The sequence below is a fragment of the Phalacrocorax carbo genome, chromosome 3, assembly GCF_963921805.1.
Source record: "Phalacrocorax carbo chromosome 3, bPhaCar2.1, whole genome shotgun sequence".
Lineage (NCBI taxonomy): Eukaryota > Metazoa > Chordata > Aves > Suliformes > Phalacrocoracidae > Phalacrocorax > Phalacrocorax carbo.
In genome coordinates this window covers 39,693,912-39,719,277 of record NC_087515.1, presented here as the reverse complement: position 1 = coordinate 39,719,277, position 25,366 = coordinate 39,693,912, and the positions used below count along the sequence as shown (strand labels likewise).

Below are 25,366 nucleotides of genomic sequence, written 5' to 3'. Positions count from 1 at the left end.
TCAACACATTCATCAATGACCCAGACCAAGGTACAGAGCGTACCTTCAGCAAGTTTGCTGGGAGGAGTGGCTGAAACAACCAAAGGCTGTACTGCCACCCAATGAGACCTGGACTGGCTGGAGAGCTGGGCTGAGGGGAACCTAATGAAATTCAACAAATGCAAGCATAAGGTCCTGCACCTGGGGAGGAACAACCCCATGCACCAGTACAGGTTGGGGGCTGATGTGCTGGAAAGTGGCTCTGCTAAGAAGGACCTGGGAGTGCTGGTGGACAGCAGGTTGACTGTGAGCCAGCAACGTGCCCTTGTGGCCAAGAAGGCCAATGGTATCCTGGGGTGTATTAAAAGGAGTGTGGCCAGCAGGTCGAGAGAGGTTATCCTCCCCCTCTACTCTGCCCTAGTGAGACCACATTTGGAGTACTGCGTCCAGTTCTGGGCTCCCCAGTTCAAAAAAGACAGGGAACTACTGGAGAGAGTCCAGCGGAGAGCTACCAAGATGATCAGGGGACTGGAACATCTACCTTACGAGGAAAGGCTGAGGGACCTGGGTTTGTTCAGCCTAGAGAAGAGAGGACTGAGGGGGAAATCTTATCAAGGCATATAAATATCAAAAGGGCAGGTGTCAGTGGTGCCCAATGACAGGACAAATTGGAGCACAGGAAGTTCCACCTCAATATGAGGAAAAGCTTCTTTCCTGTGAGGGTGACAGAGCAGTGGAACAGGCTGCCCAGAGAGGTTGTGGAGTCTCCTTCCCTGGAGACATTCAAAACCCACCTGGATGCGTTCCTGTGGCTCCTGCTCTAGGTGTCCCTGCTCAAGCATAGGGTTGGACAAGACGGATCTCCAGAGGTTCCTTCCAACCCCTACCACTCTGTGATCCTGTGAAACCTATACAAGTACACTCCATCCCTAAATCTCTGGGGTTTTGAAAAATATACTTTCTTCATATTAAGACAACACTCCATATAATTTTATTTGTAGAATACAAAGTTACAGATATATAAACAACAGAACATAAACACTTGTTACAAAAACAAACTAAAATAATAAAACAGTGCATTTTGTTCAATAGTTTAATTTCAGTATGATCTTCAGTAAAAACCTTACTCCATTGAACCTGAATATTTCAGCATTCATGATAGCTTCTATAGTGTATTAAAGAATGCTAAGTCACTTCAACAAACATTCTAATTAAAATATCCAATAACACAAAGTTTCTGTGAGGGCGTATATAGTAGTTGCTGTTGCATGAATGCATATGAACAATACTATATATAAAAAAGCCAAACCATTTACCAAGTGTGAATGGATTTGCATTGTGACTAAACTGAACACAAACAATTTAAAGTGATTTCTGAAATTACAGGTTGCGTTAACACAAAGGCACATTGTACTTTAAGTGTAAATTCACATTTTTAGAAGGTAAAAGTTCTGTGCCCGGGCAACTTCAAGTCATTGCGGCACAATTAGTCAAAACAACTCTAACTGCATGTACCAGAACTTTCAAAGGAAAGATCTGGTTTCCATTCCTTTAATCCAGTTTTAATGAGTGAGAAATTGAATTAGAAACAGGAGGGCTCTCCCTCCCGTATTTACAGACTGCAAACTACATTGCTTTCTCACCAGAAATTCTAGTTTTCCTGTCAAACTTTGTTAAGCTTCGTAACTATCAGCACCCTCACAGTTTGGTCAAAGGCACCACAAACACACAGTCCCTTTTTGTCGGGGCTCCAGTCCAGACTAGAAATTGGCTGCGTTGACAGAGTCACATTCTGCAAGAGGCTAACTGAACCTGCCACTCCCATCTCAGCTCCTTCAGAATCCTTCTTCGAGCGCTGAGCTGGGTACTCACTAGCAAGAAGTAAAGAAAAGTCACACGTGCACTTAGAATTTACTGATAAAGAACACGTTAGCCTTTTTATTTTAAAAACGACAACAGAGAAGGGTTTCCACTGTTCTCAAGAGAAGGCAAATGTCTTAAAAATAAGGAATGATCATATCCAGCTATATCCACACTGCAGACTTAGTAAATACTTAGTACTTATTATATTATCATTATTATAATTATTATAATGATATTACATTATAAGTACTTATCCACACTGCATACTCAGTAAATATTTCATGAAAGAAAAAATGAGATAGGAAGTTTTGAATCCAGTCACCTCTCTCCTACAGCCCTTCATTTTTAACAGTTTGGCTTTTGCCACAGGCAAGAAAATGTCATCTCAGCTATCCCTCTGAACCCTAATGCACCCACTTCACTGCATTTAGGATGATTATTTTGCCATGTAATGTAGGAAGATGTAAATTTAAGAATCATTGAAAGTCCAGGCTTTCAATATTCTTCTCAGACATAACTGCTACTGTATGAAAATTATCAGAAATCATTTTCTTCCATTTATCACCTTGTTAACTAAGAATAAAGCTACATCTTGATTATGTTAAGAAAAGTGACATGAACAAAATTCACCTTTGCTGTTGTCACATTCTTTTGGGGATTCATTCAGGATTCCAGATCAAGTACTGACACTGAAATCACCCTTCTACTGCATCTGTAAGCAATAATTTTAACTAGATATTCTGAGGTTGGAAGCAGGACCCCACTCATTTTCAGGAAGATTCTTTCCTAACGCAATAAATGGTTGGTTTCTCATTCCCCCTGTTGCAGGCTGGAGAGCGATCACTTACTATTTCCAGAGATGAAGGCTGCCAGCTCCTCCACTCGTCATAAATATATCTCTGTTCTGTGGTAGGTGCCGAACTTGCCATATGGTAGATTTTTGCACCTAATTAAAAAAAAAAAAAAATCAGCATTGTATAGAGTTCAGTTACAGATGACCTTCATGAGAAAGGATGCAGAATCTTAAACAGCAATCACTTGTATGAAGAGAACGTGGCCTTCTCGTGGTGGATATTGGAACATCCATTCTGAGGTACCTTCCCTTCCTCCAGCCTTCTGATCTGCTGCCACAGGAGCAGCCAGTTCCCATGCAGGAGAAGCCAAGCCAGGCCTCCAATGCACCCTGTTCTTCCACAGGGATAAGGCGGTGGCCCTAGCAAGGCTACCACTCGTTAGTACTTCAGCTTCTTTGGGCCTGGCCATGTCAGCAAGGTTGAAGAGAGGTGAAGCAGTTGCATAAGCCCATCTTTAGGAACCACTCTAGAACTACAGGGTTCTCAGGCTCTTAGGTGACACAGTCACCACAAGGCTAATTTCAATGTCCAACATCTCTTAAAATCGTGTCTGGAAGGAAATCTACTACGAACACTGTGCAAACACAACAAACAATCTACAACTTGAATTTAAATCTCAGGCAGGGAACAGCAAGATCACACAGCATAGGGAAAAACCCCAACACATGTACTGTGACTTAATGTGTATCTGTCTGAAAACATCCAAAAGGAAAAGCTTAAATGCAATCAATGAAAGATAAGAAATTCTGTTTTCACATTTTGATTATTACAAACACTAATTCAGTAACTACTTTTGTGTTACCCAGAGTACTTCCAACATTGTATCTGCTTTGAATAGTGTATGGAAAAGAGTATTTAAATCTATTAAGTTGAAACTCAGCTTTTCCTAATTTAGGCAGTCCTGGAGAACTTTGCAAAAAAAAAATCCTTCTAATTATCACCCAATTTTGTTCACTTAAAAAAAAATACTCTGTTTTATAAAGAACTTAAACTAATCAATGCAGTGGTCACAGGTGGAAGAAGAAAGGTTGAGTTCTCCATATTTAGCAGTCTCCAGGTCACTACGTCTCTCCTAGATATCCTTTCACTCTCAATATCCCAATCCAAAGATGTTTGGTTCTGAAGAAAAAGAATGATTTCTGTGTCTCATATGAGGACTGGTGACTGCAAGATGAAAAGCATTTGCAGAGGGCTCACTTTGGTTTGGGATGTATTTAAGATTTGAATCTGCACACTCATCACAATTTAATATGGCCTCCAATAAACATGAGTCCCAGAGTACAGGCATGGCTGAGTGCACTGAGGTACAACTGCGAGAGGACTCAAAGACCAGAGGAGCTCAAATATCAGGTTATAAGAGGGAGGAAACCTGGTTGAGTGGCGGCAGCTGGACGCACAGGGGCCCTTTCACTGCTTGCAGCTGGGGCCATACCAGCCATGCTACCACACAGCTTGTGCCCCGGTCACCCAGACATCTATTACCTATCAAAGACAATAGTTTTAGACCTGTAGTACTTTGACAGCATATATTCAAAAAGCTTGTCTCGTATTAAGAAATTCTCTGTCTCCCCATACCTTCTCTGAAACAGAAGAAAAACCTTTGGTTGGATGCTGAGTTCTCATATCAAAAACATGAAATTTTCCCTCAAGCGATGTGGCCACTAGCTTGTTCATATTTATATCTTTTCTGTCAAACTCCACACTGCAAACCTGGAAATATTGAAAAACAAAACAAAACAAAACATTCAGCCTTGAAATTTAGCCACTGCTAAAAAAATGAGGCATTTGTAATTTGTAAAAATATATTAATCATTGGTTATTTTTACAATGACATAATCACCAATTTGGAAATAACAAAATCAACTGAAAACATGAATCCACTGAAAAATATCCCATGCTCTCCAGACCTAGAACTTGAGGGGTACAAATCTGGTGAACTTAAAGAAAATGATTCCTTGGCACAATCTCAGCACAAATGTTTTCTGGGTAAATTTCAGGTAGACAGATTCCTTTTAATTTTTCCATCCTGCATAGGAGCTGGAATGAAAAAGACTTTTATGCCTTACTTACCCCATTCTTAATGTTGGTCTCCCATCGTAGTGTCATGGTTTTTAAGTCAAACAATTTGATGTCCCCGTTGTCGTATCCAGCACATACAACACGTTCCTCTTGATTGTAAGCATTGCCTGGACGCAGAGAAAGAACTGATCAGAATACAGAAACCCTCTTTAGCCTGGACATTTCAGACCTCCTAAGCCTGCAATTTCAACTTACATTTATGCCAGAAAAATACTACTATTGGGATATTAAGATTTAAAGAACAGTGTGGCTTTCAAATCTGAAAGGTATAGAAAATCCAGCTTCAAAACTGGCAGTTTATTTCTTTTAAAAATACAAACAAAATTCTTATTCCCCTTGCCAAGTACTGCCTAAACCGCACAGACTAAGTACTGCGCACTGTTCTTGGAAACCTATCCAAACACATTCCTTCTCTAGATCTTCATCTGCTATAAACCAAGCTCCCCAGGCAGCACCATGGCACCAGGGCAGGAAGCAGTTCCTTAAGGAGCCTCTCAAGCGTGAAACGTTAGTAGCGCAGACCTGTAGGGAGGCCCCACGTGTTACCATGGCCACCATCAGACCGATACAGAAACCTGTCTCCAAAAACTCTCAGCTGACAGGATCAAGGAAGCACATCAGCATCTGAAAGAAGTTAGCCCAGAGCATGTAGTTCAAGATGAACCTGGCCTTGGCTCAAGCTTCAGTAATTCAAAAGAAAACTGAAGAAAATAGGAAGCCACTTTTTTCTCTGTTCTTCAAAGCAGACAACAAAGGTATCAACAGCAATGAACATTACAGTTGCACCTACTTGCCAGGAAATGTCCTCTCCTTCATATCAATTTTGTGATTATAATCTATACACTTATTAGCAGTTTGTAAAACACCCTCCCTGGCTCTGGAGGCAAAAATGGAGCTAATCTAGAAATACCAGCTTGTGTAGAACACAAGCAGCTTGTTCTCTGCAAAGGAGAAATGCAGAGCACACATCAAGCCTCTGTTGTCCTTTATTAGCTCTTAGCTTCAAGGATCTTCTCTTAAATTGATGCCTTAATGCTTGATAGTGGGAACTATGCTACAACAGTGACTGGTTCCTTGTGCACAGCAACATTTACACTCTCCTTCAGGACAAGGCAGCTGTTGTTCTGTTAGCATAGTTTATACATATAGTATAAAAATACTGTTTTTTACATTCCTAGGCATAGAAATAAAGCTTGCGCAGCTTGTCCGCGAAGTGATTGACTAAAGGTGGTAAGAGAACAAGTCCAAAACCCAGCTATCACAACATTGGCTTCTTTTGAAAAACACACTAAAAGCATGTAAATTTGACATCGTTGAAAAGCAAAACCTGCTACTGTTTGGTCCATACAAAACAAATTATTCCATAACATCCTGAAATACTTTGATAATTGTCAAAGCATGGTCATATTAGAGGGAGGAACAGTTATAATCTGATAAATTACCAAATGCTACTGTCCAGCAGTCTCTTTTGCTCTCTCCCTGCACAGGTTCCATATTAGCGACAGGAGTATCCTTCTGTCTCGGGTCCCATACCTTCACCGTTCCTGTGAAAGAAGGACAACGGATTTTGTTATGGATACACTGTCATACCATGTTCATCTTGCCAGGGAAGGCCTTTGTTTTTCAGCCTGGTCATTCAAAACACAGGAACATCTCTTTCAATTCCAGAAAGCCAGATGGCATTTAGTGAATAGAAAAAAAAACCCAAAAGAGAAATAGAGCCAGAGTATTTGTTACAAATATATTTTCTCTAGCTGATATTTTGCATTTATTCTGCTTTGTACTCCTTCTGCCCCATGCTCAGGGACAACGGTATCTTTTGCTTATCTACAGCTTCTAGAATAATTAGAGCAACTTTATCCCAAGCAAGATTCAAAAGAGAGCATATGAAGAACTAGTTGCAATAGATTTATAACTAGTTCAGACAGCAGACTGTGCCCTGCCATCAAAGTTTGCAGGCTACTTTCTCAGAACAACTGAAAAGACTTTCAGAGTTCACTAACTCACCATCTCGACTGCCAGTCACAATTTCTGGTGCACCTTCCCCAATTCCTAAGCCACCTACACCATCTATACTGTTTATGATTTCCTTATGACCTTTCACAGAATACACTGGTATTTCAGGAGCTTCTAAATTCCTAGGCAAGAAAGAAAAGAACAGATAAAATGGCATTTTCCTTGACACTCAGGATTCGTATAAAATGAGAGGAAACTTGAGCACAAATTATATGAGCTCACATTAACAGTGGGAACAAAATATGGATATCACCATAATGAACGGCAAGTCTTTGTTCATTTCCTTTTTTGGCTACTGCTTTAGACTGGTCTGAAAGGTTTTGCTCAGTTCTGGACTTCCCTGTTTGTAAAAGCAGCTGTGGGATTCACCACAGTAACCCTTACGAACCAGTTGTTAAGTTGGGCTCAGAATGAATCATGCTACAGATCAAAATACTCCAACTAGCTTTACTTTCAGCAAGTATCTAAAATACCTTATGCACTGAACCCTGCCTAGCTCTGGCTACTGCTCTACTTCACCTGAAGGTTGCATCCAGCTGCAGGTTTCATGGTTCTTTCCCACTGATCCTCATCCTTTGAGAATCCTTCAGAATTTTGTTTTGAGTTTCAACTAGTGACTAACCTGTGTCATTCTTGCTATTCCAACGAAATAGGACCAATAGTTCCTTTGCAAGGGACTATTGTTATTGAATAACAACAATAATAAACAACAACTCTTTTTTTATCCCATAACTTTATTTGATAATCAATTTACCTACACAAATTAATTATACAGATCATTCAGGGACCTGAAAAAACATTGGAAGGTTCAAGATTAATAATTCATATTTTATCTAGACATCAAATTTCAGTTGAACACAACCTCTCAGTTGTACTCATGCATCCATTCAAAAGCCCCTTTTCAGAAGAGGACCTAAGAGGAACCTTGAAAGGTTTTTGTAGCTGCACACAGAAGATGCAAGTGAAACAGCACTGAATTAAACCATTTTGCAGAATTCACGTTGTTTTTACAGAACAGTCATGTTCCAGTACAGCAGCCAACAGAGCTGCTGACTGGGTCCCGACCACATGCAGCACAGAGAGCATTTTATACAAAAGCAAGCCACGTAAAGAAACATCACTTCCAACAGGTGCAACATCAAATGAAAAAGCTTTAAAAGAATATCCGTGCTTACCATACGTTAAGGTTTCCACCAAAATCTCCTGTAGCTAAGTATCTTTGCTGCAGAGACGTAGCACCGAAAGTTCCACATTTTATAGGTTTAGCCTTTTCAATCTTTTAAAAAAGAATATATTCTGTGTCAGCACATGGAAAAAAGCAACGCAACTGCAGACTGTGGCAGCGGTTTATTGAGAGCCCACGGGTGGCCGATTTCAGCTAAACGTACATAGGACATTTGGCATGAAATCAAAACGCAAGGGTAAATTACACTTTGTGCTTATTTCTCTGCGCACAGAAAAGCGGGGATTTCAGTTTAAGGGTCTTAGAAAACCCTCTCAGCACAGCTTGCTAATGATAGTCAGAAGCTGCTGCCTCTGCTGATCTACAAACACAACGCAGAGGAGGCCCCGGCTCTTCCCAGAGCTCCGCTTCCGCGCCGGGAAATGAAGAGTTGAGCCCTTCGTGCGGTCCGTCCGCCACAGGCCTCCGCAGGCACCCGCGGAGCTGCGTTCCCCGAGGCGGTGCATTCGCGTGGAGCCCGGGGTCTCTGCGCCTGGGGCGGCTCTCCCTCGCAATCAGCAAGGCCTCAACAGTCAGTTTGCGTTAAAAAAAAAAACAAACAACAAACCACCAAACAAAAAACCCTAACCAAACACAACCGGGAAACGGCGGCTTTCCCTGTAACGCAAACCATAACAAACCAACGACCACACACCGGACAAAACAGTGAATGCAGCGACAGAAGTCAGGGCCTTAGACGCGAGTTTAAGACGCTAAACCACGCCCAGTACGGCGGGTTTCTTTTAACTTTGTCCCGGCGGCAGCGAGCCCCGCGGGTCTCCCTCCCTGCCGCCCCCGCTCACCTCCCGCAGCAGGGCCAGGCGCCCGCTCCGCAGCTCGTAGAGCTGAAGGAGGCCGGTGCCACGCGCGGCGCTGCCCAGGCAGAGGAGGCGCGCGCTGCGGGGCACCCACTTGCAGTCGAAGAGCGTGTAGTTCAGCCCCTGCTGCACGTGCACCACCACCTGCGGCCGCTCCGGCCCCGCCGCTGCCGACATCTCGCCGGGCTGCCCGGCCCGGCCCTCCCCGCCACCCCGGCACCGCCGCAGGCACCACAGGAAGCGGGCGGGCGCGGCGGAAGCGGCCCGTAGAGCGGGCTTCCGGCGGGAGGCACGTGGGATCGCGCTACAACTGTCGCCCCGCTCCCTCCGCGCAAGCTCCTCTAACGGTTTCCCCACCCGCCGCCATGGAGGCTGAGGCGGCGGGCGAGGGCGGCTTCACCAGCGTCTTGTCCAAGCGGAGCCGGCGAAAGCGGCGGGCGGCTGCGGGCGGTGAGGAACCGCTGGCGGGGGCAGTCATGGAGACGGCGGAGTCGCGGCCCAGCAAGAGGCCGGCCTTTCCTCCGGTGGCCGCCGAGGCGCTTGGGGTAGGCGAGGGGCTGGGGGGGACCAGGTACCTCGGGGCTGGCGCTGCGGGGAGGCCGCGGGAGGCCGAACAGCCCCCCTGGCCCCTGGAGCGGCGCCAGGATCTCGGCCTCACGCCCTCTCCCTCCCTCCCTCCCCAGGTCGGGAAAGGCGAAGTGAGGAAGGTTCCTGTGCCGGCCAACAGGTACACGCCGTTAAAGGAGAACTGGATGAAAATATTCACGCCTATCGTGGAGCACCTGCAACTTCAAATCAGATTTAATTTGAAAACAAGAAACGTTGAAATCAAGGTAAAGAGAGCTCCTTCTGCTTCCCCTGCTTATCCCCGGCTCTTTGCCTTTCCTCAGGGCTGCTCTTGTTCCGCGTGTTAAAGGCTAGGGAGGCGTTCTAAATCCCCCGTAATCCTGCGGAAAATGGAAAGTACGTAATTTCGCCGAACCAGAAACCCCTCGGTGGGGATGAAAATAAAATCTGTCAGTCATTGATTAGAAACAGTTAGTTAATGTAAGTAAACTCCAAACGCGTGAATCACTTCTAGGAGGGGCCAGCATAAGCGGGGGCGGGTGTGTGTGTGTGTTTTTCAGTTTTTGTAAGAGAAAATTATATACTCGAGAATTAAGGAGGAATCTTAGTCTGTGTGTTAGGTATGATTTTGGAATGCAATCTTTTCCAGAAATTTAAGGCTATGGAATATTAGGTGACAATTTTGGGTTAACAGTGTCTTTTGAGGGGGCCACCGAACCTTCTGGTATTTTTTGTGGCAGAAAAGAAGGGCCTGTAGTCTGAGAAGTAGTGATTTTTCTTTAATAGATTATACTGAAGTAGCAGAGGGCACAGATACCAATATATAATTGTAAATCTTGTGGATGCTTGTTCTTCATGCCTACTCCCTCTCAGGAATATCCAGACTAGCCATTTTTAATTGTGTATCCAAAGCTCGTGCTACGTCTTTGACACGAGTTACTGTGTTAGCAATGTTGGTGTCTGAGATTTCATGATGTAATGGTGAAAATACAGATGCCAACAGTCATTTCACTTCCTAACCTTGAAATCTTACCGCAGGTTTGATAGTAGCAACTACAGGGGAAAAAAACTGTATTGTTAGTGACAAGGTGGCCAGCTTGTTAGGCAAGGTGACAGACATACTTACACTTTCTAGAAGTAACTTGAAGGAAAATTAGGGTGGAACAGAAACACTCTTGCAATTCACTGAATAACTCCACACGTGAAAAACCTGGGATTTTTAACACCTTTTTGATAGGGAATGATGTCTGGTTGAAAATCAGGTGGCTCTGTTCTTGACAGAGCTGATGGTATTTTGCCCATATCAGTGATGAATATAAAACAATTGAAAACTTTGAAATGAGTTTGTCATTTCTCTGATGTGGCATGAAAGCTGTAAATGACATTTCATGTGCTCCAGACATTGACATAATTATCCTCCTTAATTATTCTTTCCTGCTTTCCTTTTCTTACAGGTTCAAAGACTGCTCTTTTTTCTAACTTGTCCCTGTTAGGATCTGTAAATGCGGACCTGCACAAACTTCTCCACTGGTAGCAGAGGAATGCTTTGGCCTGGTTTTAGAATATGAGCTGAAAAAATGCTCCCTGGCAGCAAACTGGGGGCGGGAAGGGAAAGTATAAAACTTAAACACTCCAACACTTGCTGATATATCAGGTCGATTTGTTCCTGCTCCAGATATCTTGTTTCTCTTGTCCCATATATTTTATTGAACCTGTCCCTGTTTCTGATCACCTACTAAAACATCTTTAGGATATTGTCATTAGAATAACTTTCCCTCCTGAAGCTGTCTCCTGCCATCCTTCTGTCTTATTCTGCTCTTCTGCAGTTTCATCTAGGGTTGTATTGTTTTGTTTTGTTTGTGGTTGGGTTTGTTGGGTGTTTTTTTTGGGGTGTGTGGGGTTTTTTGTTTTGTTTTGTTTTCATAAAAAGGGTTCTTTGTGGGCACTGGTGATGGTGATTTTCAGCAGTTTTTTTCCCCTCCCCTCCAAACACAGGCTCTGGTAGATGGTACATTCTTGTGGTTGAGGGTCAACACTTAAAGGAAGCACTAAGTTATCACTTGGGTCTTTCAGTAGAACGCAAGATAGGAACATTACCTAAATGTGGTGCTTTAATGGTTAGCCTTCATCTCTTGGATTTTTCAAATCCTGATCCTATCTGCATGATCGTAATTTGCAAACATAATTTCTTGTCTTACAGACTTGTCCAGAGACAAAGGATCTCAGTGCTCTAACGAAAGCAGCAGATTTTGTGAAAGCGTTTATACTTGGTTTTCAGGTGGAGGTGAGTCTTCCAACAGCTCAGCTGTGAGATTGCTTGAATTTGCATGAAGTCTTTGGCCTCTCTGTAAGATCACAGTAGATTACCTAAATTGCAGTAAGAAAAAGATTAAAATCTTTAAGTGGTTTTCTACAAATAAACTTGTTTGAAATTGTGACTGGAGTGGAAGTCTTAATTTCTTAAGCTAACGCAGAATAAAAAGGTTATCTTCAAACAGTACATAATTAAAATTATGAAATGGAGGAAATATTTCATGGTATGTGAGAGTCAAGCAGGAAATCATACTCTGTCTCTTTCTGAGGTGCTCTGCACATCTAGAGACTTCATTTTGTGTTGGTCCCAGTCGATAACCATCAGTCTGTTCAAACCTCAAAATTTATTTGGAGAAAACAAGTAAATTTTTGCAGACTCGTACAGGCTGCTCTTGCTGCAGACTCGTGCTGACTTCTCTAGTATAAGTGGGCCTGCGCTGAATAGGGGGCGGTCTGAGCATTTGTAGGGGTATCTACGCAGAAATAAATGCTTATATTGCTATTGAAAGAACAGCTGAGCTAATTTTAGCTGACACTTGTCTGTTATGTTAAGTGGGGAAATACTGATAGCATCTGTTTGTGTAAAGAAAACATACAAGCTTTTACCTTTGTTGTGGTACTGTAACGCTTGTGCTGATGACAAATCTCTTAATATTTTAGGATGCTCTTGCTCTCATCAGATTAGATGATCTTTTTTTAGAATCATTTGAAGTTACAGATGGTAAGTAGTGTCTGCTGCAGTGTTCAAGTAGTTGTGTACACCATCTGCAAATACAGTGTGTGTGCCATCATCATCGTGTCATGTGTGTCGTCGCCCCCCCATCGTCCCCCCCCCGGCTCCATTTGAGTCACCTATCCCCAGGGATCGGGGAAAAAACCTTCCTGCCCTTACACAGAGCTATTGTCTAGGTACAGGCTCCTTGAAAGGGTTGTCATTTTGGCAAGATGTCCCAAAACCATTCACTAAGCCTTCATCCTTAAAATCATGTCACATTGTTGGGTTGATCAGGTGTTTCTTGTAACAGCATAAATATTGTTTTAAACTTCAAGGAGACATGGAGTGCTTTGGGGAATACTTCCACTTGATTTTTAGACTGGAACTTTTAACTGGGCTGGGAAGTAAGGCAGCAGAAACATTCATTATTTCCTGTATTACTGGGAACCTCCTTGGAGCAGGCTCCAAGGAGACCAGCACTTGAATGTGATCCAGTTCATTTCTACTGGTGTTAATTGCGTACCACTTGGTGTGGTTTTCACTTCTAGAAAATACATACATATTTAACCTAGTGAGGTTGCTTTCGTACTACTTAAAATGAGTTGTTTCCAGTACCTTGAGGAAGGGAAGCATTACAGAACTACACGCCACTGCTGTTTTACTGAGTGCATTGTTCTCGTTTTAGTCAAACCTTTGAAAGGAGATCATTTGTCAAGAGCAATAGGGAGGATAGCTGGGAAAGGCGGAAAAACAAAATTCACTATAGAAAATGTAACCAGGACGCGAATAGTTCTTGCAGACACGTGAGTATTGACTGAATGACTTCTAGTCCCACATTAAATCCGTGTCCTCTTCCAGGAACAAAGATAACGCAATTTTTTTGAAACTGTTGTAAGGTGGTAGTAAGACAAATGTTTTAAGTGTTATTAATGAACGCTCTTTGATTATTTATTTGAACTTTTGGGAACGATGACAGTGTCACCAGCACACCTAGAATTGAGTGATTCTACACAGCCTAAGTCGTCTTTCTTAAAAATAACAAAGAGTGAACCTACCAACCCTGCAACAATATTTTACTCCTAAAGCTACCACACTGTTAGCTTTGCAAATTGTAAATTATTTTATTAAGGATTCAGAAGAGCACAGGTTCAATGTTGTAGGCTTCCCAATTTTGAGTGTTTGGGGGTTTTTAATCATAACTGTGGAAAAGGAACTAGTACACTCATCTGAAATTCCATGTTCATCTCTCACCTCCGACTGAGATGGACTCGCTTAACTGGGTAATCACAGGCAGGTGTTTTTTCCGTTAACTAATGCTACTTTGGCTGCTTTTAACAGGAAAATTCATATTTTGGGATCTTTTCAGAATATTAAAATGGCACGAACAGCAATTTGCAATCTAATTTTAGGTAAGTCCTGTTTTCTCCCTTACATTTAAATCAATCCTGCTGTCTGAGAAACTGCTTTCTGTGGGTCTCGCCTTCTTCCCTGGTGTGTCCACACCTGCATTTGGAGCAGGCAGCTTACTGGGAGTTGCCTTCTTGCCTGTAAGAGAAGGGTTTGGGGAAGAAGCAGGGAGCCCAAGGCTTGGTTTCTGGCTCCAAAACACGGTGCAGAAGGAAGAATTTCTGCTTTAGCTGCACCATTCTCCAAGGGGCTATTTTGAATACACTGTCTAGAAGGCCAAAGGGTAAGCTTAACTCGGCACTTGCAGTTAACAAGACAAGGTGGCTAACCTTGACCATCCTTCCCACCTGTGGGCTTATTTCCCCCTTTTCAACACAGAGCAAAACATACCTTCCCATGACACATGCTATCCTGTTTGCTGACTGAATTTGTGCTTTCTTCTGCAGGGAGTCCTCCATCAAAAGTTTATGGAAATATTCGGGCAGTAGCCAGCAGAGCAGCAGAAAGGTTCTGAGCTGCAGTGTGGCTGCACCACCAAGGACTGGGAGTTGTGGCTTCTGTACACACCAGAAGCTGGGAGCTACGGAAGCACTTGGTTTTCTGCTTGATTTGAAAGCCCAGAAGAAAGCCATGACTGTTTGTGCATTCTAATTTCATTCAGACATGCTGACTGATTTGAACACAATATTCCTGTATAGTCATTAAAAATTATTTTGAATTGGTGATGTCTATGTCAGAAGTATGGGTACCTGATTTTACTTAACCTCCAAAACATGCTTCATAACTACCTTTCTGAACATCAAAGTATTGAAGAGGCAGCTGTGAGGGCTTGGGAAAGCCTTTGAGTTTGAGCTTAAAGGAAGCAGCAGTTAAGTGTTCATCTGGAATGCAGAGGTCAATGGCAGGCTGCCCAACCAGTCTCTGCTGCTGCTGGGATAATGTGTCACATATAAATGTTAAGACAGAGAGGTAAATAGTGTATTTTAGTGTAATCCTGGCATCTGCACCTATATTTTTTTTTAATGCTCTTGCAAATGATCTGTAAAGGGCAGCCTAGCGAAGCTGAGAGCTTCCAGGTTAAATACTTGCCGGTGTTATCAGAGCACAAAACAACTGCAAGTGGGGTGTGTCCTTAAAATGCTACATGGATGCAACAGAGTGTGGGAGAGGTGACAGGGCCCAGCCACAGTCCCCATTTAAAAGTCAAGTCAAAATGGTTCCTGCCCCTACCAGCCAAACTTGTTATCAAGTCTCTTGCAAAATAACTGTTCAGGTTTGTGAACAAAAACTGATGAGATTAGCAATTTGAGTATTTCTCTCAATGTCTGCATTTCCAGTGCAGCACTTTGTCAAATGGGATGATTATTACAGCCAAATTCATTCAAGCCTTCCATTGCTAAGACTGAGGACTTGCTGAGTTACCCACAGGTATACCTCTCCACAGTATGGGCAGTGTCTGGGCAAGGGCATCCACTTTGAGCAGCTCAAGGTAAACCTGCATACCTACCTGGGTAGCACATTTTCTGTTCAGTGGCTGCTTACACCATTTATCTCATCAGCTTGAAAGATAAGGGGAGAACAAGCCAAGGACACAGAAGTAATTAGTCTTTTTCCTAAAGCAGGTACATACTGATACCAACCAACAGCAGCAAGACAGAGAGGGCAGCACACCAGGCCAAAAGAGCAGCAACACAAAGAGCAACAGCTTGTTAAGGACATACCAGGGAGGATGGTTCTCACCAGCAGGCAGCTCAGGCACTTGAGAAAGAAGCTGCCTTTTGTTCCCCACCTACATCAAGGTTAGGGTTTTTTTGCTTGTCTTTGTGGAAGGTGGTTTAAATCAATTCTGAATTTCGTAGGATTTAAAATGAGGCATTTCATCCAATTTGAACATGTAGCAAGGAGAACCTGATGTGCCTTTAAGAAAAATATACTTAAGTGGTCTTGAAACACTGAAACAAAGCCTGCATATTCAGGGGACTCTGCACCCTGTACAGTATGAGAAATCTTGATAATTGAGGTGGGGACAGAAACTACGAACAGCACATTCCTTTAGAGCAGTGTGTGGAGCTGCTTGAGATTGAACAGGAAAGGTCTAGGTAAGTACAGAAACACCCCAGTCAAGGTTCAAATATTTTATTTTGTATTCATATAGTATGAAGGTTCTTATAGTTCCCACAACATATGATGTAGCATGCAGAGGAAAAACTAAACAGTCAACAAATAATTTTTCCCCACACAAACTAAAAAAGAGGAAAAAACCCACCAACCTCATCCCTTCCAATCCCCCCAAGGAAATAGCATTAGCACTAATTTCTATAATGCCAGCCAAGATATGCACAAGCAAGTAAAGAGAAATTGAAAGCATTTGCTAAAATATTTGTAACAAATACTTATGTACAAAAAATTCACAAAAGACTAGTTCCCCCTTGAAGCAGAGCACATGGCAGTTGACACTGGAACAGATAAAACCACTGGCTGGGATTATAAACCACGTACTGATCCAGAGGAAAAAAAAAAAAAAAGATACATGTAGTGGAGATCTTTGTTTTGAACATTAACATTTACCAAACTTTGGCAACATTATCTTTTAAATTATGCAAATTATGTAAACAAGAGGAACATTTCAAATTGATCTACATGCAAAACTTCATGTCATGCAAGGACACCAAGCACCTGGATTTCTCTCTCACAGACAGAGCCCATGATGTGCAGCACTCAGTTGAAGGAACAGCTATGGCAGACAGGTGCTCGACTGAAGTAGGTTCAGACAACCTGCACTTTCCACCGCTGATTATAAAACAATTTTTTTTTAATAGAAAAAACTACTATACAGGAAAGATGTACTGTCCTAAAAAATCTAGCAAATGTTTTTCTTCCAGCCAATAGTACCATTGCAGAAAAGGGAAGGGATGATATAAAGTTGTAAAACATGGCTCGCTACTTTTATATCACACAAATATATCAAGTTACCATCCATTACAAATTATGATATGGACAAATCTAGAAAAGAAAAAAACTTCTCCAGGCAAAGGACTGGAGAACTGCAAGAGGTATAAATTTAGATACTGTGAAGCTTTCCTCCTCTATGGCATAGGTTAACAAGATTCTCCCCCATATTAATCCTATATACATATATATAAAATATTACCAGTTATTTATGCTACCTGTAGTATTCTTTAAATGCAGAGGGGAAACTATATCATGGTTGAAACAACAGAATTTAGATGGCAAGAACATTTTATAATCTAAGAGCTGTATAAAATAAGTAGATGGGAATCCTGCACAGCTATGTCAATCCTAATTTCATCAAGCTAAGCACAAGAGAAAATCAGGAATGCATCTAACACATTGAGCAGCTGTATCTAAAATGAATCCAGAACAGCAGATTTGCCTTAACTTCAGGACAGCTGTAACTGCTCCCAGGTCCTAGGTGACGAAATCTAGTGGCCATTGAAGCATTCTGCAGTTACTACACGCAAATGAGGGCTAGTTCTTGGCAGTAGCATTAAACTATATTCTCATATTAAGTAGAACTGTACTAAGTTATTTAGCAAAGAGACACAGTCCCTGGTAATATATTAACAGGTATAAATAAACTTAGTCTCCTGTGTTACAAAAAAAAATGTAATTAAGATGAATTAATAAGAAGCAATGCTTTGTCAGCCAGTCAATATATAGAAACATCTGAACAGTCACAGGAAAAGGAAGAGAGTTGACCTAACACCCAGTTAAAATTTTACATTCTTCTACTATATATATAAAACTGTGTGAAATAAAAGTAAGGATGCATATCCATATATTGAACTGTTAATATTCTGCTTGGCACTTTGTACTCTAGTTTTGTTTCTGAATCAAGTATATTAAATTAAAGCCCACCTAGCTACTACATATAGAAAGCTACATATATATCTATATATAAATACACACACACATATATATATATAGATAGATATTTCCTTGTTATAAAAGATGAAGAAAAATAAATTAAAAAGCCAACGCCTTCCCTTTCTCCACCACACTGATATGCTCTTTCCATCTTTGCTGTCCTTCAGACTTTAAAGTGCTACACTGAGTTATTGAGAGAATAAAAGTTCAATAACACTTAGTTGGCTTCATGAGGCTCATGTTGGAAAATGTGGCTTCACAGAGAAAAATACTTCCATTTAAATACACAGAGAGCATTGCTGGACGTCTTGAGCAGATCTTCAGAGATGGAGAAGAAAGCAAGAGTGTTGGGTGGTGCCCTACAGAGTCACACGTCTACAACCATCTTTTTGTGGATATCTAGGCCTCCTACAACCTGGGAGAGAAATAAGCATTCATAAACAGGTGAGAATTGAAAGTGATCAAGATCCAAAGAACACACTTTATTCAGAAGCTGCATTCAGGTCCATTGCAATTATAGTACTTCCCTGGCCTCTCCAAACTCACATTCCACAAGTACCCTGTGGTACGTGACTGAATTATGTATGAACCACGGCAGTTACATTCGTACAATTTACATGCTCAAGAGCCTGAAAAACAGTGTAAGTTACACCATTTTAGCCTTTCTCTCCTCCCCATCTCATATTCTGAACTCATATGATGTTTCTGCACGCTAAATGAAATGCTAGCTTTACTTATAAAGCACCCTATAAAACTCTGCATCTTTACATGATAAGCAAAGGGCCTTTGGAAAGGCAGCAGGGCTTCTGACAGAACTGCACACACCCAAAAAAGAATTACAAGTGTTCAAAGGCATATGGTTCATCCACAGAGAAAGGAAAAGGAATACCGCGATGTCAGAGGACCTTTTTGTAATGCAGAAACAACATTCAAAGGCCAAATGATGTGGCCAAATGCCACAAACGAAAAATTATGTTTGGAAGTAGATGGCACAAAATTCAAAGACAGTAAAATGCAAGAACAGGAGGGTAAGAGGTGGTAGGAATGAAAAGTGTTTTCTCAGGAGGTAAAAAAAACCTGGAGAAATAAAAAGTAGGGGAAAATCAAATAGTAGTACAAGACAGGAAGCCTTGACAGAAGCCCAAGGACAAAAGAAAGGGCAATATCCTATTTGATGGATAGCTAGAAGGCAACAGCCCAGGGAAAGAAATAAACAGATATTTCACTAATCTAACTGTTTGCAGGCTGCAACCCATTCCAAGTTCTTTGCATGTTTTCACATGATGCCACAAAAATAACTAAAGCTTTACCAAAAAAAAAGCAGACAATAGAACCTTTTTGCTTTCATAGTTTGGGGGAGATTTGTCCCCCCTCCTTTTTTTAGAACTTCCATTGGTCATGAGCATGATCAAGTTATGTTTGAACTGAAGTTGTAAATTCAGAGTAGGAAACAAAAGCAATGCTTGAGTTCCTATCAACTCAAATTGTGCTACCCAGGTGTATGTTCATCAGTACACCATTTACAATTAACGTGTAAACACTCATCATTGCAATTTTGAAATGTTTCAATGTGTCCTTTTTAGAAAGAGAAGGAATTTAAAACTCCTGTCAACTAATTAAATATTCACACAGGTGAAAATCAACCATTTCACACCTCAAGCACTACATTCAAGCATTCTGTTCAGTAATACCTAGAGAGCTTTTAAAATGCACCTTTCAACTATTTGTGCCTTTTCAAGAGCAGCACTTGAGGGGCTGCTCTCCCTGTAACTGACACAAATCCCCCTACCCTGGCCTTAGTAAAATCCCCATGTTCTGCAGCTGGCAATAAATCTCCCCAGGCTCTCTCCACACCCTGCAAAGATAAACCTTTCTAAAGGATGATTTGGAGCAGACACCTAGTTTAGAGGTTGGGAGATTAACCTTCAGTTCACCTCTGTGAAACACAGCTTTCCCCTCCACACACCACCCCTGGTGGTGACACTTTCTGAGAGATCGATCTGCTGTGACATACTCTGGTTTTAGTTTTCAGGTGGTTTGAAGCATTTCCCCCCCACCTCAGCAGACTGTACGTGCCTGCCCACCATGCTTGGATTTTTTTCCCACCCACTGTGTTCTATTAACCAGCTAGAGACATTCAAAACAACTGAAAGTGCTGTTTCTTTTTTAATCAAATTTACCTGTCAAAAACAAGGAAACCCAGCCTTCTACAACAAGCCAGTCAACTTGCAACTCATCTTTAAAGCTGCTATTTTCTATCATTGTAGAGACTGGAATCCATTATACATCTTCACATCAGGCTACCATTTTTGTCTACATACAAAAATAATTAGGACTGGTCTTGTGTTAAGTATGTACGTAATCTTACTCTTTACACTGTTTACCCTTTTTCCTCTTTTTTTTTTTAATTCCAAATTATCAAAGTTTTCTGTAGAGGTTACTTACAGCACAGAATTCTTCAAAGGATATTCTTCCATCACCATCCTTATCTGCATTAATTATGGTTTTATCTACAATTTGCTGTAACTGAGTGTCTTTGAGATTGTTCCCAACCATCATCTTCAGCACCTGGAAGAGCTCTCCGTTTGAGATATAACCATCTTTGTCCATATCATAAATGCGAAAAGCAACTGCAGAAGTAAAATATATGTGTGTGTGTATGCGTGTAAAACTTTCAGTAACAAACATGGTTGGAAAAGAGCAACATCCATTTATGTACTTTGCATTAACAATATGTGATGACACAAATCCTGCACAAACTGAGAAAAACACTGCATTTAAAGTGAGATTTCTAACGGCCTTTCTGTTTCATTCTGAAAAGCCTAAACATCAGAAACAAAACCATGAATGATGAATTTAAAAGAAAAAGCTCACTTCTGAAATGTCAGTCAGGATTGTTCTAGCACCAGCAGTAACAGAACTCTATGAACACTGAACTGGAAAATCTTTACCACCACAGGTAAAGCACCCAGGGAGCAGCTCATTTGCAAGCAGGAAAACTACAACCTTCCAGGCAACATGACTTAAAATCCCACCTGATTGCTTTGCTGCAAACCATTTGGCATTAAGACTGAATTTATTTTTAAATATTCCAGTACAGCATATATCTTTCCTAAACCTCTGTTATGCCTTAGTTATGGAAAGCTCCACCCATGATTCAACCTATCCCTTCCCTACTCCAAAAGGTTGCGTCATGCTATGCTCCTGAAGTGCAGTTCTCAAATGAGAATTTAGTGCCCTTCTACTGTCGTAGCAAAAAATTTATTATGTTCCCATAAAGCAATGCACATTGCTACACAGTTGTGTGAACTAAGTATCCTTAAATGATTTTTTTTAAAAACAGAAAGCAACTTAGGATATTCAGAAGGCAGCAACCTCAAGCATTCCCCGCAGAAAACAGAGCAAAAGCTTACAATCCACCTTTGTGACTTCCCACTTTTAATTCAAAAGAATCTGGATTTGCTGATTTCTCAACCTTAACTAACAGAAGTGTATTTCTGAGGATCAAAACATTTTTGTTATGGAAAATCAAAATACTTACACCTCAACTTCTGTTCCTTATCTCCTTTGACACTGAACTGGGAAACTCCTTCTATAAATTCTGAAGAATACAAGAAAAACATTTACAAAACAGTGTATTTTTTAAATAAACAAAGGAAATCATCATGCAGAAGTTTTTAGAAATCATGAAGAGAATCTAAATTACCTTAAAATCTTTAAAACATTGCCTACCTTGTGACACCTAAGCATCCACATACATTTGATACTTCAATGTTCTTTAGTGGGAAGTACTTCAAATCCAATACTGCACTCACTGAATGGACTTGTTCACACTAGACTTATTTACCATTATATTATTTACAGATAATAAGTATTCTGAACTAGATGGAGTTTTATATCAGGTTCTGGTGAAAGTCAGTATCTCTACTAAAGCTACTCCAGTAAGGATTCTAATCATACAGCTCTTCTCAGACTTGTTTTTTCAACTTGAATCAGGAATTACATCAATCTGAAGACTGCTCTAAAATAAATTCTTCCCCCCAAATATTCTTCTGTAAGAAACAGGGTACAAAGAAAATTTACTCCATTTAACAATGAAGTCATTATCCCATGAGCAAACTCTTGAGTTGCCAAAAAAAAACCCTGGCAAGTGATGCTTCTGGAAGAGATCCTATAACTCGACTTCCTACAGCTTTGGGTGGTAAAAATGACAACAGTGCAAACCTGCAAGGTAAACTACAGTCTGGGGACAATACAGAGGTATAGCAATATAGGTTGAAAGGCCTACTACCGTTTCAACAAGCTTTGCAATATTAAATCGAGAATTCCCATATGATTTATTGATTTTTTTTTTTTTACCATTTTGCCTAAAGATTAATTTAAAATATGTTTAGGTCTTTCAACAAAACAATGCAAGTTTAGTCACACCAGTAATTTTCCTTTTCATAGAATCACAGAATATTTTGGGTTGGAAGGGACCTTAAAGATCATCTAGTTCCAACCCCTACCATGGGCAGGGACATCTTCCACTAGACCAGGTGGTCAAAGCCCCATCCAACCTGGCCTTGAACAATTCCAAGGATGGGGCACCCACAGCTCCTCTAGGCAACCTGTCCCAGTGCCTCACCAACCTCATAGTGAAGAATTTCTTCCTTATGTCCAATCTAAATCTACCCTCTTTCATTTTAAAACCTTTCATTTGAGCTACCCTAAGACAGAAATAAAGAAATTAAATGAATCAGACTTGGCCAGACAACAACAGAAATTCATTGCTGCTTATTGCAGCAGCATCATTTTACTATACAAAATTGATTCTGACAACTTCCTGTTCCCACCCAAGAGGAACAGCTCTCGGTAACTACATTCATCACAGCTCAATGTCACATACCATATATACCATACCATATACGTCTTTCATCACTGCCTATTTTTCACAAGGGAATTTTGGACAGTTACATACAACATTTAGTGCTTTGGAAACTGATACCAAGAAAGTCTCAGAAAACTCAACATTCTAGTTATACTATATTTCTCCCTATAGAAATTTAAAGGGTTTTTATAAAGGTTAGAAGCTTTTGTATGATAACAGTTTATTTAAAATGTCAGCTTGTGAATATAAATGAGTTTTTAAAACTTTCTCCAAATAAAAATCTCAAGAAAAACTGATCAAGCTTTTCTAGCCATGAGCAATAAGATATAAGTAGCATTACCTTGAACAAAAGATACAGACTTTATCACTTCTAGGGTCAGTGACCATTTTAACAAACCAGTAATCAAGATTCTTAACCTACTGGCCCTTTTAATCGTGAATATTTCAAATAAGTTTAAAATTCTGGAGAAATATACTAAATCAAAACTGTTGTTTTTCACTTGATTAGTGTACTTTAAGAGATACTTAACGAGTAGTCCTAAATCAGTATGACCTGGAAAGCAATTGCTAAACAATCTGCTCTTTTTAGCATTTCACTCAGAAACGTGCTGCCCTAATGCACGTTTTACGGTATTCAGTTTCGCTAGGAATTAGCACCTTATTTTGATTAACAAATTGTCTTCACCCCTCCTTTCTAATCCAGAACAAAATTGGAACTCCAAAGCTGCAGGAATTCTGAAAAAATGCACCCATCAAAGCACTGTGCCTTACCTTTGAAGTCTACTTCTCCATTTCCATCTGTGTCAAATATATCTATTACTCGCTGTACTAGTGGGTTCTGTTGCAATTCCGGTAAAGACATGAACTCTTCCACACTCAAAGAACCAGAGTTGTCCAAATCAAGCTTCTTAAATCTCTTTCCTAGTCGTTTTATCTCATCAGCATCAACTGAAAAGGAAAAAAATCCATACCTGTTCTCAGAAATGCTTCAATAAATCTTTTGCCAGTTAAACACAATGCACATTTCTTCATTGCTTTCCTACCAGAATTTTTCCTACTTCATAACAACTATTAAACACTCCCATGGAAGATTATAGTGTCAAATTCTGAGGATAAACACAAGCCTTTTCATTTTATTTTAAATAGTCCTTACCTTTTTGACTCCCAGCACCAGCCATAACACAGCCTTGTAACTCACTGAATACCACATGCTGACACAACATTTTTAAGGATTGAGGATGCTTAGCTAGTTCTTAGTCAGCTAGCCCATACAAATACCAGGTAAAAAGAAATTGAGTGTGCCAGTTTTCTTTGAAGGAGCTAGCATTATGTAGCCGTGACCTGCAGACATCTATTTTTTTTTGTTCCAGAAATTAAAGCAGATTCGGGTTCTGCAGCAGTACCACTTCATCCTTTTCTAATTGAGATTCTCTTCAGATTTAAGCATATACCTAGTATCCTACTTGACACCTGTGATTTTGCCAGGAATTGAGGAAATCTATGAATCCATAAGCACCACTAAAAAAAAAATAAATCCTCTACTCTTGTTACTGCTGAAAAGCTTGAAACATTTTCCCTATCAGCCGCTTGATTTACGAGACCAAAGTTAGTTCACAAATTGCTCACCATGTTTGGGTATGAAGGAGGAACTGAGGTTCTTAGGAAGTCCTAGAAAGCAGCCAGCATACAGCAAACCACAGCACACAGAACTGCAAGCTTACAGAACCTAAGTTTTTAAACTCCCTAATGTGAACACCCTCCTCAACATCTCTTAGCTCCATTTAGTGCATTTGCTCCAGCAGTAAAAGAAATTGTTTCTTAACTTCTGCAAGGCACATACATACCACCTGATCCACTTTACATCACATTTATGAAAACCTTAGATGGTATTAAAGTGCAGCATAAAAACAAACAGCACTTAGTCTTTCCGGTACATGAGGTCAACCAACACGCAGAGCTTTATGTTTGGAAGTTGTGGCTGATTCAGAGGCATGATCCTCTACCAAAGCAGTAACAAGCTTTCACTTAAATTTCTTGTATCCTTGTCTAAAAACCAACCAGACACAAATACACACAACTGCACTAGTTTAGAATAAAAGTGAGAGAGCGTGCCAGAAGTCCAGCACAAGATGACGTTCTGTCATGACTTATTTTGCCTGAATAGCAAATTCTGACATTCTGCAGTTAGTCACTCTTGGTAACTGCTTGCAACTACAGAGGCAGAGTGCAAAAAAGGGTTAATACTCCCAGAATAATCTTCCCTTTGCTGTGCCAGCAAGTGACAGACCTGATTCTGCCTCTAGGGCTATAGAAATAAGGCTAAACAGCATTTGCAGAGGCTTGAAGTAGTTTCCTCAGTTTTCAGTATGCAATTTTGTATTACAATTATTTAGGTTTGACTGCAATAAAGCTGCATTCCTTTTTCCACCAGTTCACGCAGAAGCCTAGAACACGATTGAAGGTGTGCCCTCAACAGCACAAACAGTGCACCGCAGGTCAGAAGCGCATTACTGTCAGCATCACCACATGGAAAGTCCTCTGGCTCATGCAAAAGGAGCTGGATCACCATATGGTAAGCTACATGCAGAACACAATCATGAAACTAAAAGACAACAGTATTAAAAGAGAATGGCATAGCAGGGCTCCACTGGCAGTTAGCCCAAATAGTTGCTTACAAGTTCTTCCAGCACAAAAATCATCTTCTCACCAATATACTGCAGGTATTTGCCCACTCTTGCTTCTATCCAAAGAAAGCCCTTTTCCTCAAAATCTTAA

General features: G+C 40.8%; 3 protein-coding genes across 4 annotated transcripts in view; 1 reads left to right on the top strand and 2 right to left on the bottom strand.

Annotated features, from left to right (window-relative positions):
- Nucleotides 1-947: 947 nt before the first annotated feature.
- Nucleotides 948-9,096, bottom strand: DNAAF10 (dynein axonemal assembly factor 10). The gene is made up of 8 exons (XM_064446642.1): nt 8,817-9,096; nt 7,967-8,067; nt 6,783-6,913; nt 6,218-6,319; nt 4,767-4,882; nt 4,272-4,406; nt 2,691-2,788; nt 948-1,850 (listed from the first exon to the last, which is right to left on the bottom strand). Exons 1-8 carry the CDS (start codon nt 9,006-9,008, stop codon nt 1,643-1,645), a joined length of 1,083 nt encoding a protein of 360 aa, XP_064302712.1. The 5' UTR covers nt 9,009-9,096; the 3' UTR covers nt 948-1,642.
- PNO1 (partner of NOB1 homolog) lies at nt 9,086-14,556 on the top strand. The gene is made up of 7 exons (XM_064446643.1): nt 9,086-9,376; nt 9,515-9,664; nt 11,599-11,682; nt 12,372-12,432; nt 13,112-13,229; nt 13,765-13,835; nt 14,280-14,556. The coding sequence occupies exons 1-7, from the start codon at nt 9,197-9,199 to the stop codon at nt 14,345-14,347; spliced, it is 732 nt and encodes a 243-aa protein (XP_064302713.1). The 5' UTR covers nt 9,086-9,196; the 3' UTR covers nt 14,348-14,556.
- Nucleotides 14,557-15,953: 1,397 nt separating this feature from the next.
- Nucleotides 15,954-25,366, bottom strand: part of PPP3R1 (protein phosphatase 3 regulatory subunit B, alpha) — a 40,276-nt gene continuing 30,863 nt past the window's right edge. For both annotated transcript variants that reach the window (XM_064446641.1, XM_064446640.1), the window contains 4 exons: nt 23,363-23,539; nt 21,263-21,322; nt 20,167-20,351; nt 15,954-18,136 (listed from right to left, as the gene is read on the bottom strand). In XM_064446641.1, the coding sequence (XP_064302711.1) occupies nt 18,089-18,136; nt 20,167-20,351; nt 21,263-21,322; nt 23,363-23,539 (470 nt within the window). In that variant the 3' untranslated portion in view covers nt 15,954-18,088. The remainder of the gene's footprint in view (nt 18,137-20,166; nt 20,352-21,262; nt 21,323-23,362; nt 23,540-25,366) is intronic.